At 39.2% G+C, this 21,569-nt stretch overlaps 4 protein-coding genes across 9 annotated transcripts in view; all 4 read right to left on the minus strand.

Annotated features, from left to right (window-relative positions):
- Positions 1 to 5,135: 5,135 nt before the first annotated feature.
- On the minus strand, positions 5,136 to 9,779 carry LOC129350943 (probable serpin E3). 4 transcript variants are annotated; one of them, XM_055019178.1, is made up of 5 exons: positions 9,584 to 9,779; positions 9,385 to 9,485; positions 9,210 to 9,296; positions 8,493 to 8,576; positions 5,136 to 8,107 (listed from the first exon to the last, which is right to left on the minus strand). In XM_055019178.1, exons 1-5 carry the CDS (start codon positions 9,601 to 9,603, stop codon positions 8,088 to 8,090), a joined length of 312 nt encoding a protein of 103 aa, XP_054875153.1. In that variant the 5' UTR covers positions 9,604 to 9,779; the 3' UTR covers positions 5,136 to 8,087. The 4 variants fall into 4 exon arrangements, with proteins under 4 accessions (XP_054875153.1, XP_054875144.1, XP_054875133.1 ...); XM_055019169.1 differs by having other exon boundaries at positions 5,136 to 8,163; XM_055019158.1 differs by lacking the exon at positions 5,136 to 8,107 and having other exon boundaries at positions 8,170 to 8,576.
- Positions 9,780 to 11,720: 1,941 nt separating this feature from the next.
- On the minus strand, positions 11,721 to 13,674 carry LOC111588211 (probable serpin E3). The gene is made up of 2 exons (XM_055015637.1): positions 13,617 to 13,674; positions 11,721 to 11,971 (listed from the first exon to the last, which is right to left on the minus strand). Exons 1-2 carry the CDS (start codon positions 13,672 to 13,674, stop codon positions 11,721 to 11,723), a joined length of 309 nt encoding a protein of 102 aa, XP_054871612.1.
- The window catches only part of spata6 (spermatogenesis associated 6), a 44,907-nt gene continuing 35,103 nt past the window's right edge, over positions 11,766 to 21,569 (minus strand). Inside the window, exons 12-13 of one of the 2 annotated variants that reach the window (XR_004846460.2) lie at positions 13,554 to 13,696; positions 11,766 to 11,971 (exon numbers count right to left, since the gene is read on the minus strand). Coding sequence is in view for 1 of the 2 variants with exons in the window: in XM_055019120.1 (XP_054875095.1) it covers positions 13,676 to 13,696 (21 nt within the window). In the remaining variant the exon portion in view is untranslated. Of the gene's footprint in view, positions 11,972 to 13,371; positions 13,697 to 21,569 lie in introns of those variants that run through there. The other variant, XM_055019120.1, reaches the window with a different exon arrangement.
- Positions 16,069 to 19,610, minus strand: LOC118469558 (uncharacterized). Of its 2 annotated transcripts, XR_008604536.1 has the most exons (5): positions 18,317 to 19,610; positions 18,143 to 18,211; positions 17,901 to 17,972; positions 17,267 to 17,338; positions 16,069 to 16,638 (listed from the first exon to the last, which is right to left on the minus strand). XR_008604536.1 is itself a non-coding variant. In XM_055019132.1 (4 exons), exons 1-4 carry the CDS (start codon positions 18,294 to 18,296, stop codon positions 16,430 to 16,432), a joined length of 507 nt encoding a protein of 168 aa, XP_054875107.1. In that variant the 5' UTR covers positions 18,297 to 19,610; the 3' UTR covers positions 16,069 to 16,429. The 2 variants fall into 2 exon arrangements, 1 of the variants encoding a protein (XP_054875107.1); XM_055019132.1 differs by having other exon boundaries at positions 18,143 to 19,610.

Here is a 21,569-nt window from a genome sequence, read left to right on the forward strand (position 1 = left end):
AAAAACACATCAGAACTCACTCACACACTACCAATATCCCATATGGGCCATAAACAAAGGAAAACAACAAGCCAAAAACAAAGAGAAAAAACTAAAACAAACAAAAACAAAACATACACAAAAACCAGACAATAAAAATAAAGGCATAATCAGCATTCCATATATCTGAGGGACAACAGAACCCATATATCCCATAATGAGAAAACACAACATCAACACAGCAGTAGAACCACATAGAAAACTGCAGCAGCTATTAGTCCATCCAAAAGACAAAAAATGCAACATCATATATGAAACTCCGTGTAAATCATGCGATAAAACATACACTGGAGAAACTGGAAGATCATTCAACACAAGAAGAAAGGAACAGCAGACAGAATAAAGGAAACAGCTGGACGACTCACAAGAAGACAAAAAGAAAAAGCAGATGAAGAAAACAAAAAAATCAGCCATCAGGGACCACTGTAAAAGAAACAAGCACATCATGGACTGGGACAGGGGGAGGATTTAACATCAGAGACCAACAAACACAAACCATGGATTAAGGAGGCCTTAGAGACCAGGAAGTGTTGTAGTTTTCCATTCCATTGTACAGTATACACTGTTGTTTCTCTTCAAAAATGCATTTAAAGCTACTTTCTGCACATTTCTGGTACTTTCTTAGGATACAGAAGTACTATCTCTTGCTAAATAAATAATGTTTACACCTATGCAGTACCTTTAGCAACAATAATAGTGATAATTATTGAGTCCATGTTGGACTTCTATTCACTAACCCTCAGAGCAGAATGAGGCATGCACGGAGTCACCTGATATCTAGAGTCATCTACCGGTGATGGAGGGTTTAATCAGACACACCTGAAGCCAAATGGCAGAAATATAAGTCCACTGCATTACCATAATCTCATAAACTGATATATATGTATGTATATATGTATGTATATATGTATATATATATATATATATATATATATATATATATATATATATATATATATATATATATATATATATATATATATATATATATATATATATATATATATATATATATATATATATATATACATACAAATGTCATCTGTTACCCTGGAAGTGGAACCTACTGGTGATAAAATAAAACAGAATCACAGAAAGCAGGTTTGATGCAGTTCTTCATCCTTTTTACTTTCAGTACAGCCCATGGTCCGTTGTGTTTTATTCAGCATGAGTACAGCTGGGACATGCTGCTTCATCAGAATAATGCATTTTAAACTTTCTGTGGTGGAAAATAACCCGTCATCTGTCAGCAGATCCAGCTTGTCTATACTCATGCTCAAAGTAACTGCAAAGGATTGTGGGTCAGGATGGCCAGAAAAGCATGCTGGGATACTTCCCAATCCAAACAGAGGGACATCCAGGTATTCTTTGACATTCCATCTACTGGCTCATCTTTCTCTGGCTGCTGGACAGTTTGGTAGTGAGGATACTGGAATGCAGATGAGTCGTCGTCTACATATTAGGAGTCTCATTTAGCGTGTAGGAAGTTAGAGCTGCAGGTTACTGATTGACTCATTTTGTACTCATTTACTTTGTCAAAGCTTGTAGAAGTTTTGACCTTTCTCCAACTAGAACATGCAACTAAATCTGAGCAGGGAGAGAAACAGTGGTGGTCACGTGGACCTAATATTTTCAACATCTTTTCATCATCCAACTTAGTGTGAATCTTTTACCTCAAAGCCCTGCAGCAGGACGTCAAACTGATTCTAGTCCAGGTTCCACATTCAGCCCAGTCTGATCTCCAGTAAAACCACAGCATAATAACCTATAAATAACCACAACTCCTAATTATTCCATTTGTTTTAGTGCAAAAAGCACATTTTGAAAATGTTCACATTTGAGGAATTATCTTTTGACAAAACATTATGAACAACCAGAAATGTTTTCAGAAAAATAAGTTAAATTTCAACAGTTTTATGCCTTGGTTCATCATTTCCACATGACAACTTCCAGAGTGTCTACAAAGGAACACAACAGTCATTTAGTAACTGAACAATCTGGTATTTAACTCTATGATCAAAACAACTTGTCATGATGTAGAAACTATTACAAATTTACAATCTGCAGTTAATGTCTTCTCTGGAACTTTTACACTGCATGCTGTGACCTCTGACCTCTTCATCATTCTACTAACAAGTCAGGACTCTGGGATTAAATCTGGGAAAAGTCATGTTGTTGATGGACCAATAGATGGCAGCAGAGACTCAGACACAAATCTCTGTCCCTGCAACCCATCAATAATCAATAACAACACTGATACATTATCAGCCAATCATATTTTGGTCATTTTGTACATATTTCTGGTAGTTTTAGCTCATATTTTGGTCATTTTGTTCATATTTATGGCAGTTTCATCTCATATTTTGGTCATTTTGTTCATATTTCTGGTAGTTTTAGCTCATATTTTGGTCATTTTGTTCATATTTATGGTAGTTTCATCTCATATTTTGGTCATTTTATTCTTATTTCTGGTAGTTTTTTTTGTCATATGTTGGTCATATTATATATATATATGTATTTCTGGTAGTTTTATCTGTGGGTGTGTGTGTGTGTGTGTGTGTGTGTGTGTGTGTGTGTGTGTGTGTGTGTGTTTATACATATATGAAGAAATGTGTAAATTGAATGGAAAGTCCAGTGGGAGTCTGAGTGTCACCAAGTCAGAGTTTATGTCTCAACTGGGGACGTTAGAGAAGACAGGCGGAGACAGTCTTAGTGGGCGGAGCTAAACTACCTGAAACCTGTGTTTCATTCATTATAGATCTCATTCCATCATTCTGAAATCAGTTTATTTCTCCCCCTCTTCTCTGTAACTATTTAGTTTAGAATTCTTTGCCTCTCCTGACAACTTTTGATAGAACAGCAGAAAAATACCTTCAATTATTACAATATCACTGTGATTCTCCACTGTGTATTATGCAGAATTGTAATATGATAGCAATTTATTTGTGTTGTGTTCATTATTGATGCCTTTAACTCTTCCATGCATAGAGGTCATGACAGTGTGCAGCTCTTCTAAAGCTGTTTTCTTGTATGTGCATAAGTTTTGATGGCATAGTTGGACATCAGCCACTACAGTGGATCCTATTGCATCATTTCTTCCACTGCCAGTGATTGGCTAGCCATTGCAAATTCTTTAAAAAAAGAGTCAAACCAAGATGGCCGACAGGCAGCCAGAAACACCAAGTAGCTCATTTTCTTTTGTTCAAGCCTTCTATAAAAAAGAGACCTTTGCAGGAAAGAAAAATATGGTGACATCGAGGAACATCTAAGGAGTCATGCAATTGCAAAATTTTCCAAGTATTGATGTTATACTGGGAGGCAATTATGATTAATCTCCTGTCCACTAAAGTGCACATCATGCATCACCAGCTATATTTCAACTACAATTCATTGACCACAATTAGGCTATTACTGCTGCTGTTCTTGAAAATATGTCATCTGAGAGACTTGGGAATCTATACAGGAGAGTGAATCCCTCAATGCTGTTTGAATTATTTATGCATCAATTATTTTATTTTATAGTTCACATCACATTTCACAGTTCAATACACTGTATATCATTTTATCCATTTGTTTGTTAAATCCATATTTCTAGAGCAAAATGCATGGTGGCCATCTCAGTGGACATGTAAATATATTTTTTAGAAAAATGGGTTGAAATAAAATAAAGTACAAACCTTGTTTTTCATGCGTAAAGATGAATAAAAACAATTGGGGGGAAAAAAATCCTAACTGAGGTTATCATAATTCATGCATGAATGGGTTAAGGCGACATACCAAACAGTGACGTTTTAATTCTTTTTTGGACAATATACTAACATACATGAATTATTGACACACAAACTTACAAATTCTCAAAATACAAGCTCCTCAACTCTGTTCTTGGTTACAGTGATTCATTAGATGTACTTCTCCTATTTTTCTTAAATTACCATGTTTTCATAGCATCATCAAAATTTAATTGAGTTTTTTTTCCACAATGTGACTTCAACATAATCAAAAAATAACCTGTGCTTATTCTAGTGATCTTTTTTGGTAATATGTTTCTTGATTACCACCCATTTGTGCTTCTATCTGCCTTCATCTTTGCAGACGGTGCCAACATGATTGACAACAGATGAGCTTTTTCTTAATTGTTCATTCGTAAGAACTTCAAATTTGTTATTTTTAACTGCTCTAAGCCTCAAGCAGAGAAAGCATAAACCTCCTCTTTGGTATTATCTGAACACGACATCATGACGATTTACTCTAATGAAGCTGGTCGAGTTTTGAGGAAAACACTTTAAATGAACAAGTCAAGTATATTCTAACCACCTGGAGCCTGATGTGCATCAAGAAACATGATGTTTCTTGATGCACATCAGGTGCTGCTGATCTGATCTGACCTGACGTTCAGCCACAGCATCAGTGTCTGATGAAGACAGGACAGCAGATCAGTCCTGTCTAACATCCTACTTCTGTTTCCTCTCACCTGAATCTTCCAACAAACTCCCCGACGTTCCTCCATCTGACGAGCAGAGTCCGTTCAAAAAGTTCACACTTAGTGCCAAAAATATTCATTCAAAGATGAAGAAACCATGAAAAGATCGATAAAACTTGGTGAAGGTGAAATAAAGTGGAGCTCTGTGGCATGTGTGTTGGTGGTTTGATCCCGTCAGGTGTGTCTGAGTGGAACGTACCACCTGCTCAGGTCAGCGGGGGGAACACAGAGATACAAAAGTTAAAAATCCTGGCTCTAAGCCTTAATACAGTTTAGAGTGGACTTCACAGTTTATGTCACATGAGTGCATCTACATTAGCATAACATTTAATTTAATGTAGATGAGTTTTACTGCTCCAATCACAGACTGACCTGCTGCTGACATCACCTGTTCACCTGGAGCTCACCTGTTCACCCGACAGCAGCAACAAACTGGAGAAGAACTGAGGGATTCTGATGACAAGTTCATGGATCAAATAATAATTCAGTGGAATCTTTACTGCAGTAACACATTTTCTTCACCATCATATTACCTGAAAACTAAAAGACTCTCCTCAGTGAAGCAGCTCCTGGTTTATAAATCAAAACGCTGTAAAACACAGAGAAATACTAAAAGATCATTTTATTAAAACCAACAGAAGCTGGAAGAGGATTTTTTTTTAAAAAAAGGCTTTTGTTGCATAAATTCTGCAGCTTCCTGTTGTTGTTGTGGGAACAAGGTTTGACAAAATCGGACTTTCTGAGTGTAAACTGACTCAACGAAACCTGAACTCCAGTCAGAGAGAACAGGTTCCATTAGATTAGATTCTTTATTGTCAGTGGAAAAGCAAACATTTTTAGTGCCCAAAACACCACGACAACACGAGTAAACTTGTTTTATGGCCTAACAAAGACAAAAACACACACAAAAAAACTCTTACATTTCACTTTCTTTCAGATTCTGTGCTGTTTAGAATCAAAATGAAAATAGAAAATAAAAATCTGTTTCAGTCCAATATTTTACTAAAACATTTCACAAATACTCCAAACACTGATAAGAACACTTCATATAAATCATCCATGCAAAAACCTCCAATCTCCAATTATTCTTTATAAATTTATACATTTTTACTGATATATTTGAAAAATATCAAAAAAGGTAAACATACAGTAGAATTTTTTTTAAATAAGTAAAAAACAAAACACATTTTCACATCTGAGCTCAGAAACTGAAATCATAGTATTTTAAACATAAATCTCACGTTTAGGTCGGATATTGTCCATTTATAAAGGAAACACAGAAAAGTGGGAAATATAAAATAGAAATAATTTTAAAGAAGTGATAAAAAGCCCTCATTTCACACACATACACACTTATAACGACCAGAATTATCACCAGAAGGACTCAATTATCAGCCAGAAACGTTAAAAACAGAAAGAATTCATTAGTTTTCTTTCCATCAGAGAAAATTAAGCATATTTAGGCTTCAAGTCTTGTGAAATTATCTTTACTGTACACATTACTGCTCTCTGGCGGACACAGGCGGTAACGACACTATTATTATTTGAGGCAAAGCTGGCGACATTACAGATGAGCAGCACTTCCTGTTTCAACGTAAAACTATCGTAATGCTCTTATGCTAAAACGTGGTTTTGTGAGACTCAGAAGAATCTGCAGTATGAACCAAAATCTATTTCAGGACCACTAGCTTATCGACTCCCTCAAATTGTGTTTGTTGTCACTATACGTTCAAAAATAAACACGTTATAGCTAATGTTCAAATGCATTCGTGACCGAAAGTGTTAGCCAGCTAGCGGAAGTGCTAACGAGGGTTTGTTATGACATGGACTAATACCTTAACACGTGTAATTCTAAAATCAATTCTCTCCAAGACACAGAGCTCTAGCTCCGTTTCCTGTCCCGGGTCTAATGTTTCAGCCTGATATCGTGATCAGCACCTTTTAAAGAGACGCTGCTGGTAGCGCTGGAGTTAGCTTGTCACTAGCTTCTGATTAGCTGCTAGCTCGCTAACGCTGCCATCACGGAGATGCTGCTATAGATTGTCATTAGCTACATTGTGGATTCATTTCCTGTTTGGACGTGACTCAGACTACAACAAAAGTAATCGGAGCAAGTGGAGAAGCTAGCTGTCGTTAAATACGACTTGGTTTACACCAGAGATCCTTCTGAATTGACCTAACTCGCTTAGTAATACTTTTGACATAAAATGTACAATAAAGATGCTTTTACCTTGAAGATGAACAGGAAGTGCTGCTCACCTGTAATGTCGCCAACTATACAGTTAGTAATAATGTCGTGTCGTTACCGCCTGTTTCCACAAGAGGTCAGTAGCGCCCCCTCCTGTGACATGATCTTACATGAGAGAGATTAGATGACAGCAGAGACTCAAGACACAAATCTCTGTCCCTGCAACCGATCAATAATCAATAACAACACTGATACATTATCAACCAATCATATTTTGGTCATTTTGTACATGTTTCTGGTAGTTTTATCTCATATTTTGGTCATATTCACAGGACTCACCTGTTTTGAGAAAATCTCCACAACTCCTTGCACTGCTGGCATTTTCTGCACTTTTACAATTACATGTATTCCACAAGCCACTTTATGCTGATGTCACTTATAGTGTAGTAATACTGTATTTATTCATTTTTCATTCTTGTATATATTATTGTTATTATAATTATTATCTTTACTGTAGTAAACTGTAGTTAGTGCTGCTCTGAAAGATTTTTGCTGCTCTAACACTGGAAATTTCCCCTGACCTGGGGAGTAATAAAGAACTGTTGTATATCTATGTGCAAGAACTGATACATCATCTTCCTGTATATAGTCTTCTACATGGTATTTTAAAAAATCTGTGCATATATCCCTCTGGGCTGGAAACTGATTATAGTTTACTGCTATGGTGTATGGCTCTGGCATTAAATATACTACATATATAGCTGGTGGTAAATTCAAAAATATGTAGACCAGCAAATCAAGTATAGTGAGGGTGATGCAGAGTAGACTGATGGAAATGGGCAGCTGGAAGCAGTGGGCTGGAGGAAGGTCAGCAGCAGCAGCATCCCACAGATGGAGATTAGGCCAGTTGGTGGGAGAACCACCACAGATCTGAAGCATCCAGCTCTGGGATCAGGGACACTCGGAGAAAGGACACAGGGAGAAACAGAGTGAGTGTAATGCAATAATGGAACATATATTTATGGTATACCATTGTATATAATGCTAGATAGAGAAGGGCTCAGTGCATCCACAGAGGTCCTCCAGCAGCCTAGGCCTGTAGCAGCAGAACTAGGGGCAGAACTAAGGGACGTCCAAGAGGGGAAGTCAGTTGTGTAAATGAAGACACCAGCTCACCCCGTCAGGGTCCCCCAGTCGTCCCCCATCGTCACCTTCATCATTTACACCTGACAGGAAAACCTTCATCTTCATCAATTATACCTGACAGGAAAACCTTCATCATCATCAGTTACACCTGACAGGAAAACCTTCTTCTTTATCTTCATCAGTTACAGAGTTAGGGTTCTTCAACAGGTCCTCCATCAGCAGGTCAGTTCTGTTTCAGGTCATCAGATGAAGCTCTGGGAAACGTTGCATCAATGTAGAAAAGTTTCCTGGATGTTTTTTGATTTCACCACTGAACATGAATCACAGAACAGAAACAGATTATTTATTAATTTCATTTTTAAACTTCTGAGAGAGAAGGTCCAACAGGAGTAATTCACACACGTGTTCCAAAGCTTCTGTTCACAAAAACCCTCCAGGAGCTCAAGGATAGGTCACCTGTTGATGCTCAGCTCAAACCTGTCTGCTCCACTGAGTATTTCTGTGGTGTCTGATCAGTGCAACTCATTCAAAGATCTATTTATTTTCATACTAAAACTAAAATGTCAAACAGCATACCCTGACTAGGGTGCTTTTCTAGACTAAAACATTGAAAACATCTGTATGATGTGAAGTAAATACCTGTGTGAACCTGTTGCAGTAGAAATAAGAACGGCCGATCTGCTTTGAAAACTGGAGCTCGGGATCTTTTGAGGAGGACCATCCCTGCAGGGATAGAAAATCATGTTTTAGAAACTTTAGACAGTTGGTTTGTTCTGTTCTATTAACCCTCGTGTCGTCCTGCGGGTCAAAATTGACCCGTTTTAAATTTTGAAAATGTGGGAAAAAAATATTTTCACAGTGAAACTTCTGATGTCCACATTTTCAACATTTTGGGGAAATTGTTGAACATTTTTTTGGTGGAAAAAAAAATATTAAAATGTTTCTCAACAACATTCATAAAAAAATCAACCAAAATCCAGCGAATTTCACTGGATTTTGGCAGATTTTTTTTGTGAATGTACTTAAAGACAATAGTAGAAGTTTTACTGATATATATATAATCATTTTAGATAGATTTTCTTGGAATATTTTTACTCATTTCTTGAAAATATCTACAAGAATTTTCTTGCCAAATCTGGGGGATTATTTTAAAATAAAACTTTTAAGGGAAACTTCTAAGGAATTATTGGAGTATTCTTCTGAAGCTTTTGCAAATTTTCAGAAATTTGGGGAATTTTTTTGCTGAATTTTTGGATCTTTTTTCAGACAAGGAAACAATATTTTTTGGTGCCCGTAAATGAGGACAACAGTAGGATTAATATCTATTTGTTATATTAATATCTATCATATTATCACCAGTAGCAGCAGCTGCTTTGGTCCCGTCCTCCGTGACTTCTATCCTGACTTCATGGAAGGCATCAGACACATAGAGACCCTCCTCCACTTCAGAAGGAACAAACTGTCAGATACCTGAAGAACCTGGGATTAAACCTGAAGGACATCCTGGATGTTTATGAACTGATGGACTGACCTGAGATCCCGGTGAAGTCGGCTGCTGTGGGGTTGAAGGCGTCGCTGATGCCCATAGCGGGGAGCACCGACCTCAGGTTGAACTTGTTCTGCATTCTGAATCTGGAAACACCAGAAGAAGATCCATGTTTATGAACCAAGCCTCATGAAGAGTCTGCAAGTCCTGAACCAGTCTCTAATCCTGAAGCATTGTTCTCTACCTTGGGAGGAAGATGTCCATCCTGGTTCTGCGCAGGCCGGTGTCCCAGGACGCTAGGTGGCGCTGTGTGAGCTGAGCCTACAGGGAGGACAGTAGCGTCTTCCTCTCGCTGGGTAGAACCACCTGCAGGCTCAGGGAGCGGCCCAGGAACGGCAGCTCCAGAACCGTGTAGCGCTGATCCGATCCCGTCCTGAGCTGACCTGAGGGGAGATCAATGAGGTCAGGACTTCTTCTGATTCAGTCATCAGTAGAGTTTAGCTCAGGTCTATTTCCACCTGATTTCACTTTAAACGTCACAGAACCATGTCCAGCAGATTAAAAGAAAGACAACACCAGAGTAGAAACAGAAACGACTCACATCATTTGTAAATGCCAAACATATTTAACTAAACATTTTATTAAATATCTAGAAAGTGAAACATTTTCTCTTGTCACTGTGATAATAAACAATTATTGGATGGTGAAAGAAAATGTATTTAAATGTTCTGAATGGAACAAGGTTGTAATTAAATACAGGCAGGACTGGAAAATAAAGAGATTACAGAGATAACAGTGAGTTTCTAATAAATGTGGAGCTGCATGTCTGATAGAGGAACTGGTTGATGAGAAACAGATGGTAGAAGCTCCACTGGGATCAGCTGCAGAGAGGGATTAATGTCATTTAGTTCAGAAAATGACAAAGAAACAGTCAAACATCACCTTGATGATGATCAGAACTGTCACTGACAAATGTTATTGAACAACCATCTAAGAAGTTTAAATAACTGAAGTTCCAAATGTTCATAGAAATACTGCTCTTTTAAATTCACTGGAGATATATATATATATATATATATATATATATATATATATATATATATATATATATATAAGTATATATGTATATATATACATATATATACATATACACACACATATATATGTATATATATACATATACACACACACATATATATATATATATATTATATATATATATATATATATATATATATATATATATATATATATATATATATATATATATATATATATATGTGTGTGTGTGTATATATGCAAAAGTATTGGCTCATCCATCCAAATAATCAGAATCAGGTGTTCCAATCACTTCCATGTCCACAGGTGTATAAAATCCAGCACCTAGGCTGCAGACTGCTTTTACAAACATTTGTGAAAGAATGGCTCGCTCTCAGGAGCTCAGTGAATTCCAGCATGGAACTGTGATAGGATGCCACCTGTGCAACAAATCCAGTCGTGACATTTCCTGGCTCCTAAATATTCCACAGTCAACTGTCAGCTGTATTATAAGAAAGTGGAAGTGTGTAGGAACGACAGCAACTCTGCCACCAAGTGGTAGGACACGTAAACTGACGGAGCGGGGTCAGTGGATGCTGAGGAGCATAGTGCCAAGAGGTGGCCAACTTTCTGCAGAGTCAATCACTACAGACCTTCAAACTTCATGTGGCCTTCAGATTAGCTCAAGAACAGTGCTTCAGCAGAGAGCTTCATGGAATGGGTTTCCATGGCCGAGCAGCTGCATCCACGCCATACATCACCAAGTGCAATGCAAAGCGTGGGATGCAGTGGTGTAAAGCAGCCACCACTGGACTCTAGAGCAGTGGAGACACCTTCTCTGGAGTGACCAATCACGCTTCTCCATTTGGCAATCTGATGGACCAGTCTGGGTTTGGTGGTTGTCAGGAGAACCATACTTGTGGGACTGCATTGTGCCAAGTGTAAAGTTTGGTGGAGGGGGGATTATGGTGTGGGCTTGTTTTTCAGGAGCTGGGCTTGGACCCTTAGTTCCAGTGAAAGGAACTCTGAATGCTTCAGCATACCAAGACATTTTGGACAATTCCATGCTCCCAACTTTGTGGGAACAGTTTGGAGCTGGTCCCTTCCTCTTCCAACATGACTGTGCACCAGTGCACAAAGCAAGGTCCATAAAGACATGGATGACAGAGTCTGGTGTGGATGAACTTGACTGGCCTGCACAGAGTCCTGACCTCAACCTGATAGAACACCTTTGGGATGAATTAGAGTGGAGACTGAGAGCCAGACCTTCTGGTCCAACATCAGTGTGTGACCTCACAAATGTGCTTCTGGAAGAATGGTCAAAAATTCCCATAAACACACTCCTAAACCTTGTGGACAGCCTTCCCAGAAGAGTTGAAGCTGGGCACCTTGATGGGAGTCCCATCAGACAGGATGAAGGGCAGGTTCTGGGAGTTGGTGAACAGAAACTGCTTCTGCCAGATGCCCCTGAAGGCCACCGTGTTGACCAGCGCCACCTGCAGGTGGTGTCCCCACCACAGGGCCTCGGCCTGGGCCTCTCCTGATCCAGAGAGCTCTCCGCTGCTGCTTCCTGACTGGAGGGGCCACGACTCATCTGGAGGGAACCAGGGAACGGCAGGGGTTAATGGAGAGGCCACGAGGCTGTTATCGACTCATGTGGTCTGATGCCATGAATAAATGAATGAACTGGACGACTCACAAGAACACAAAAAAAAGTCGAACAAGAAAACAAAAAAATCAGCCATCAGGGATCGCTGCAAAAGAAATAATCTTATCATGGACTGGGACAGGGGGAGGATTTTAACATCAGAGACCAACAAACATAAACGATGGATCAAGGAGGCCATCGAGATCAGGAAGCAGGCGAGCTGCTCCATGAACCGGGACGAGGGGGACTACACCCTCTAATACCTGGGACTCCATCCTCCAGAGACCACCGGACGGCGGGGGGCGTGGCCTATCTGACAGATTCTGACAGATCTGTCAGACTGGTCACATGATAAAAAGGACACGTCAGCACACGCCAGATGACGCTCTGAAGAAGACTGCAGTTGCAGTTGAAACATGTCAGCTAAGGTGAAACCATCTTATTTTTGATTTGTCGGTGTAAAAGAAATAACGTTATCCTATGATAGTCAACAACAAAATGAACATCATCCAAATAATAAAAGTTTCTATCTATCTATCTATCTATCTATCTATCGAGAAAAAGTCAAAAGTCACACTGTTTTCCTGTTCAGTCCCTTCAAATTTATTCATTTTTCTGTTTTATTTTTGGTTATGTGATCACTTTGCATTTCTTTATGGTAATTTTGTGTCTCTTTGCGGTCAGTTTTGTGTGTTTTTGTTCAAATTTTTTGTTTCTGTGATTATTTTGTGTCTTTTTGTGGTCATTTGGTCAACACTCAGGCTTCATTAGCTGTAGCACATTAGATCTAACAGTACAATTGATGATAAGCATTAGCTCTAATACGTTACTGTAAAAAATTAGCTGTCATGCATTAGTTGTAGTATAATATATGCAATACATTAGTTGCAGTACAATAGATGCAAACAATGAGCTCTTATACATTTAAACTATTGCAGTAAAAGATGAATATTAGAGCTAAAATGCTGCAGTAAAAGAAGAATATTAGAGGAAAAATACTGCAGTAAAAGATGGATATCAGAGCTAAAATACTGCAGTTAAAGATAAATAATATGTGTGTGTGTGTGTGTGTGTGAGACACTAAACCACAGAAACATAACCTGTAGTTACTGTGCGTAGAACACAGCTGTGTTTACTCGCACTAAGCTCCACTCTCCTTACTGAGCATTTAAAGGTTTGGAAGATCCTCCATGATGGCGGAGGGGACTGATTTCCAGGTCACAGTAACAAAGAGCACTCAAGGAGTAAGTATAAGTTGGATGCTTAGAAGCGCTATTGTTAAATATAGCAACTTTTATTATTTTCGAGCAGCTGTTTGTCACATGCAGCCCTAAACTGTAACAGCTCTCCAATGGAAACACTTCTTGGTGAACAGTTTTATGACCAGGAAAACAATTTGGACTACAATGTACTCTTCATATATGTTTATATTCATGGAAACAAAACCATTGCTCACTTGTTGAACATTGAATGCAGTGGACACACACCATCAGAGTCAAATGGTTTGGACAAAAAGGAAGTCTCTTACTACTAAATCAAGACATCAAACTTGCGGAAGATCACGGTGGAGACCTCAAAGTTTCGCTCCAGCCATCCATTTGTAGCCTGAAGTCCTGCGAGAGGTTGGACATGTCGGCCCACTTCCTCATCTTAGAGAAGAACTGGATCAGACTGAGACAAGGACATGTTAGGATTTATTTTTTTAAGGCACTGCTAGCTGAACACTGAACTTGATGTCACATATGAGTAATACAATATTGATATTTGTAATGTATAAAACAGTGTTATGGTCACTTTAAGAAGTACCTGCGCAAGGTATTATGGGATGCCTGTTACCCCATGTTTGGCAGTCTGGTCTGGCAGTTCAGAAGTAAACACATTGAAAGACACCACTCTCGTTTCGCCTCATTATATTTTATGTCTATATAAGATATACAGACATTACAATATTAATAACCATTTGTTGTGTAATTAATGTATGAGTTGTGTTGACCTGAATAGAGAGAGAGCATTAACCCCAGGCTCTGAAGGGTTAAATACATGATGGATACACACAGGTCAGGCTGGAAAGCTACAGCTGCGCGCGCACGCACACGCACGCACGCACGCACGCACGCACGCACGCACGCACGCACGCACGCACGCACGCACGCACGCACGCACACACACACACACACACAGTCTTGTATTTCTTTTTTTTTTTTTTTTTTTTTTCTTTTTTTGTCTGCATTTGTTCTCATTGTTTAACTCCACAAAAGGGGAGTCAACATTTTATGAGATTGATGCATATTTTAGTCTTGCAGCCAAATATTTTAATATTTAGTGCATGTGTGTGACCATCACCGGCCCTCCCTGAAAGCTAAGCAGATATTCTTTATTAGAATTCCCTATTATGAGCCAGGGAGGGCAGTGCTACACCTCAGTGATGTGTGGGGGAAACAAAGACTGGACAGGACGAACAGGACGAACAGGATGAACAGGGATAGAAAATAACAGGCGTTGCTATTGCAATTAAAGATTGTAAGGTGGTGTGTTATGCCCAACTACTAATTGCCCATCAATAAAAAAAAATAAATAAATAAATAAAAATTTGAAAAAAGAAAAGAAAACCAAACCAACACAAAAGAAAAAGAGATTCAATAATAAATGAACAAATGGTACTGAGCACCATAATTGTGGGTGTCTTGATAGTATAGAATAGAATAGAATAGGCCAGAAAAGGATACTAGTGCGAGAGAGAATGAGTTTAGGGTAGAGACTGGAGAAATTCTCAGCACAGTCTTGTATTTCTTATCTTCTTGAGACCCCCAAATTAATGCCTACCATTTTAGGACCACCCTTTCTACACACCATAGGAGCAAATGAAAGACATCCCTGAACTTGGAAAAAAATCTATTTTAACTATATCACCTCAGATTTAAGATACACACCAAATATATATATATATATTTTTCCATGTATTTTAACTGTACTTACAAGGCCCGCCGGAACTTTAAATTTTAAATATCCTGTATGTGTCATTACTGTGATACAACTCAAAACACCAAAATAACCTAACAAAAATATCAAAACAGCTTTGTTAGAAGGCAACAAGTCTTTAAAAATTAATTACAAACATGCTTGTGTTTATCCCATCCTTCTGATGAACTGTTCTGTCTTGAGAGAAGGGAAAGAAACAGATTAAAGTCAAGAATTTGAAATATGTTTTGTCAGACAGCATATAGCATAGTCATGGCCATGGCCCAGTGTTTCCCCTCCATGTATCTCCTGTGCTCCTTCCTGTCTGTCTGTGTGTGCTGTGGGCATGGTGGTGTTGTGGTGCTGCCTCTCTCACTCTCCTGGATCCCAGCTCAACCTGCACACATTTCTCCCATCAGCTCATCACCTTATCCAGCATATCTACCCCTGCTCAACTCACCCTCATCACCAAATCATTGTCTCAGATACTGTTCATATGCCACTAAAAGTTCTAGTCATTTTTGAGAATCTGTTGTTTCCATGTTTTATACTTGTGCCCTGGGATCATTACACCCTGCCTGCCCTCTTTCTAACCTGCCTGCTGTCCCTGCACCTCTCCAGCCAGCTACACTCAGCCTGTCAGCCATCGTCTCTTTCCCACTCACCTCCATTCTCTGGTAGCTTGCAATGAACTTCCATAACTTCACCTCATCTCTGTCCTGTGTTTATTTTGTGTAAGTAATCAGACAAAAGCAGCTGTCTGTGTAACACTATAGAGCGTGCATACGGGGAGCTAAGGTAAAGGTTTTAATGGAGCTGTGTTAGGCTTACCACATAAATACAGACATGGATAAAGTATTCTTTTCAGATGTGCAACATGCAGTGAGATATGCTATGAAGTTTATCGTCGACCGTGTCTGAAAAAACAAATAGATTACACAGACCATTTTCGCAGGATGCAGGAAATACAAAGAAGAGATGCAGTGAGAGGCACAGCGTCCCAAAGATCTACAAAGTTGTCTGTGTGGGCAGTCGTGTGTAGCTGCTATATAGGAGTCCAGAAATCAAATGCAAAGGCCCAAAAATGAGTATAACAGGTCTCCTTTAATGAACAGGTGTGACTTAAATACAACAGTGTCTTCTCAGACAGAACACCTACATATCCAAAAGGTTCACCGCAGTAAAAAGGACGAACCAGGAAGTTGTTGCATTGTATTGCATTGCATTATAAGTGAAAGGCTCCTTAACCTTTGGGGTCCTTTAATCAAACCCTTTAACAATGATTACATGTAACTTTTTTTAGTTTTTACAACAGATGAACAGTTTCAGCCTCACTATGTGTACAGCCAACATATAATAGATACACCTCATGTATCCTATAGAAACAGAAGGCCTCCTGTCATGATGTGGAAGGTGTAGGCCTACCTTTATAAGCTTGGTCCATGTCTACAGTCTCTGATCTGAAATAATTCTGTTGTAAACATAGAACTTGACTGCTTTCCAGTCCCTGTCAGCGAGGGCTTCAGGGGAAGCAGCGATGCACTTCTCACAGGCTTGTTTTCCAGGTGTCTTGCCAATACGAATGAACTCCATCAGAGACTTTTCAACTGCTTTCACCTCCTCTGTTGACCACATTCGTTTTACCTTTCTAGCACCTTGGAAAGGAGATTGTAAAGAACACTTATTACACAGGAAATTTAATACATGTTGAAAATTGTCAAACATTAACAGAAAAGGAGAAGCCACGCTGGGTTTCCTGCCGTCCCACCAACAGGTGTATGTGCTTGTTGTGTATGCAAGTGGTCACTCACTAAAGAACATGGGTTGAGTTGAGAGCCTACCTGTGTTTGGCCTGGACATGCCAGTATATACAATTTTTCATTTTATGTTGTTTTGCAATTCATTGTTAAGGAGCTACCTGCTTGGTAATTACTCTCACACTGCTGTTTACTTAGCTACCAGGTAATTGTTTTGGCGTGTGTATATAAATGTTCAAACAGTGCAGAAAAATAGACCTTGCCCTATAAAAATAAAAAATAAAAAAATGAAAAAGATCAAGAAGATATTTTCACTTTACACCATTTGTGAGACAAAGGCATTGTGATGACAAAGTAAATATCCCAGCCAAGCAGGAGAGACTGGACAGACTTGCTGGTGTCTGGCATGAAAAGGGTCGATCAGCTTTTGATTTGCTGTTCAGTTACAGTGTATAGAAAAGCTACAACAATAATTTAACATACATGTGGAAATACAGGACACATAATGATGACGACACATTCTTACCTCCCGAGCCTCGTTTCTGTCCAAGCTGCTGTTTTGAAGTGCCTTTCTTATCTCGAGTCACAGGTTCCTCTCCTAGAAAACATTCATAGGAAACAAAATTATGCATGTAGCATGACTAGCCTACTGCAACACATTCTACAGAAATTTTCACAACACACAGAGAAAACATAGCGGTAAATAATATCAATATTAGATGTGTTCCATTTACACGCCAGTTGGATAACACTATTTTAGTCATATTTACAGTATGATTTATGTAATAGAGAATTAAGTCATTAAAGGAGCAAGCACACTCACTTCCTGGCTCTAGAAAAGGAGTTTGACTGACTTTTAATGTATGTTAACACTTCTGGAAGTAAAACACAGAGAGCAGTCCACCTTTGCTGTGCATCATACTCTCTCTCTCAACCATCTTTCCTGTCTCATCTACAGCTGTCTTATAGAAAGAAAACTACTAAATGCATCTGCAACTTTTTTGATAATCAATTAATCTGTGCGAGTCATTCTTTTAAGAAAGTAAGTCCAAATCCTCTTATTTCAGCATCTTAAATGTACAGTGTATAGGAACAGCTCTGAGCTGCTGACACAAATGTACATAATTTGTTGGGACAAGTAAGAGCTGTACCACGCTTACCTCCCGAGCTTTGCTCCTCTACAGGCTGCTGCTCTGAAGTGCCCTGTTCGCCTCGAGTCACAGGTTCCTCTCCTAGAAAACATTCATAGGAAACAAAATTATGTACGTGTCATGACTAACAGTCTATACAGTCTAACGCATGATGTCCAGAATTACTGTGTATAGATTGAGGATGATAGTATTAATACAAAAAAAGGAAATGTTATTGTGATCTAGCACACCAATCAGAAGCACAGACATACCTGGTGGAGCCGCTGGACCTTCATCTTCAGATGACTCCCCTGAGCTTTTTTCCACAACTTCATATCGGTCTTCACGATGGCAAACAAAGGCAATTTGTATCAAATGAAAAATATGTGAATTAAAATTACAGACGTGCACAGTTAACTTTGCCATTACAAGTAATAATTTCTTACCATATTTGGGCTGATCGAGATTTGGTCCAGACTTTTCCCCTTGAATTCTGCCAGTCTGCCCTGTTCGCAGGCCATCAATACCTTACTGATCTTAGCTAACTGCAAAGTCCCTTCGGGGAGGCGATAGAACTTCCTGTGTACCCTTATGTCATGCCCCAGAAAGTCTGCCAAAAGATCTTGTTCGGTGTCATTAAGATTGAGTATTCTTGATAGAGTGGCCACTTGTTTTCTTAGTTTTGTTGATGACAGAGCTTCAGGTTTTTCAGCCCCACACTTTCTGGCCAACTCACGGATGCAGTCAGACCCCCGAAGCCTTGTTTCAAAACCTGGTCTTGCAAATAAATAGATGTTTTCACCTATTCCACATGAGCTTCTCTCCTCCACCATTAGCTCCAGAGATTGCACCATTACTGGAGTAAGGATGACAGGCACCTTTCTGCCACGCTTCCCTCGAATTTCCACACGTTCAAAATGCTGGCAGAGCCTCTTCTCCAATGCCGTCAGTGCTTCACCAATATCTTCATTAAGTGGGGAGTTGTCCCTGGTGAGAAATGCTTCCAAACGCATCTTTGAGACCTCGCCTTCCCGCCTTCGGTTGAAAAGGATTATCTGTGCCAATATTACTTTAGCAAGATTGCTCCAATTCTTCGGGATTTTCTCAACCAACAACTGCTTGTAGTATTGCTTCTGTTTGTCAGTCATGTACATATGCATTTTTTTCACATCCTCTGCCAATGGAATGAGCTTGGGTTTGTTCCATTTCTTCTCCTCAAGTGTACGGTACGCAGCAGAAGAGATCATTTCATTCCAGGTAAGACTGTACAAGCGCCTAAACTCTTGGACAACCTGCTTCTTTTCATTGTTCTGAGACGAAAGAGCTTCAGCCTCCATGATATCGGCAACTCTCTGGATGCTTTGCCCTAGCTTTGTGGCTAGAGTGGGTTTCCCAAACTTGTTCCTCTTTTCATCAAAGCCAGCTACTTCTTTTACAGCTCGAATCACATGGTGAAAGTGTTGTGGATCAATATATTCCTCTATTGTTTTCAGAGGGGTCACCGTCCTTCCTATGATCAAGAGTCTACCCAGTCCTCGCATAATTTGACGAACATTGTCATGCTGAGAGGCAGTTTCACGTTGGCGGTTATACATCTTCTCTCCTACCTTCATGATATAGATGTCTTCTTTTACTGCATGGGCAATTTCGTCTTGAGTCATGCCATTCACAAGGGCCCATACCTTCGTGTGAACATCTTGAGGTACAGGCTGAGCAGAAGCACAGAGTGTTTGTATTCTTGTTTTTTCCGGGTAATGTTCTGCGAACATTTTGAGCAAGTGTGCACCGTTTTGCATGCTTCCACAGCGATTTGCGCTTGAAGTACCCAAAGCATGCAAAACAATGCTGATAGTCCTTTGGATTGCTCTTGCCATCACTTTGCTGTTTACAAGGTACCAGTGTCCCTTCTCCTTTTGTGAGTGCCTCAATGTTGTGTGCCCTATTTCCTTGCTTGCGAAGGAGATCCAGCAGATTTCTCCTTTCTTTAGAGTTCGGTGGATACATCACTGCACGAGCAACTTCCTTTTTATCCCCATGTTTACGTTCCAGGTGGCGTGCAATTTTTGTTTGCGGTTTCCCGCAGTACATGCAGTAGTTTCTCTTTTGGTGGTACTTCTTGCACCCATCTACATTTGGAACATCAGCTACAACCAGAGAACCACTCTTCTCAACTGAACTAGAGATAGAAGATTTTTTACATCTTGTGTAAGTCTTTATATCTTTCTTTCTCTTTTTGTATCTCTTGGTTTTGAGTCTTGATTCACCTGAATGCTCTTCTTCACTAAAACTTGAGCATCTCTTGTAACTTCTCTTGTTTTGAGTCTTGATTTAACAGAATCTTCTTCCTGACTAGAAAAAAGATCCTCTTTACTTCCATCCCTGTTTTGAGTCTTGGTTCATCTGAATCCTCTTCTCTGGAATGCACACTTGCTTCCATGCCTTGCTTCTCTTTCTTTGCTCCCAATAACCCATCTGAGACATTTTTTGATTCTGATGACGTCTTTGGTCTTTGCTTCTGACTTCTTTCTTCTAATGATTCATCTGAACTAGCCTCTGATGATGCTGGGACATACTCATCCGCACTGCTGATAGTGGAAGGTGACAAACTGGAGGTGTACCCAAGCATTTCTTTGGTCAGCTACAATAGAACAGACATTTATTTTACATGAGAATCAAAAGGGATGCAACTTCATACTACAATTATCTTCTCTAAAAATGTACATGACAACAAATTAATCTGTTTAGCTGATTATTCTGGGCCAATGCAAATAACATTTGACTACTGTGTCTGCCACTAAGAACTAACAATAAGCATGTACAACATGAGCTTTACTTACAAATACACTGTCTGTTCTTGTTAAGGGTGGAACCTCTATTTCATCTTCCATCTGCAAAAAATGTAAAGGGAAATTAGTTACATTTAAATTGAAGCATTTTGAAATTTTTACAGGCAATTAAAGATTACTTACAGATTTTTATTAATTATGTAAATTATGCAATGTATGCAATGTTTGCAAAGATGCCACAAAGGTGACTTTCAAAAGAAGTCCGCAGAAATTTTAAAGTGTAAGTGACACTGCATGTGAAGCCATGAATGTTTACTAATGAGACACAATATCTCTGTCATTTTGTGCTTTTGTTTGTCACTCTAAAGTACATTATAAAAAGGTGCCGTACAACTTACCACTGTGTTGAGTCTACCGTCTAACAAGGTCCTTTCTCTCTCATCATTCAATCTTTGTGTCTGAGCTTCCTCGTAGCGCCTCTCACACGCATCTTGATGTGCTTTGAGTTTCTTAAGGCGACTTGCGTAACGAGTTTGAGCCTGCAAAACACAGAAAAATTAAGTTTTAAAATGTTTATCCCTGTTGAGCCAAATTATTTTTTGGACATTCGTGCTTTATTAGACAGGAACAGAGCATGGGAGCAGAGAAGAGCAGAGGGTTTCTGAATGGAGTACATTTTTAAAAAAAGTTGCGTCCACAATAGGACTGGGCAGAGCAGAGGGACAGATGTCTGCAGCAATAATACTATCGGTTAATTTATTTTATTCTATTTTATTTTATTAGCTCCTCACTCTTCAGCCTAGTGTTTGGCTGCCCTATGAATAAAAACAGTTGAAAATGTGGAGATCTAGCCGCCATCTGAGCACGAGCAGCTGAGCTAGAGCACAGTAGATGTGGCACTGTACAGCTGTTG

The sequence above is a fragment of the Amphiprion ocellaris genome, chromosome 2, assembly GCF_022539595.1.
Source record: "Amphiprion ocellaris isolate individual 3 ecotype Okinawa chromosome 2, ASM2253959v1, whole genome shotgun sequence".
NCBI lineage: Eukaryota > Metazoa > Chordata > Actinopteri > Pomacentridae > Amphiprion > Amphiprion ocellaris.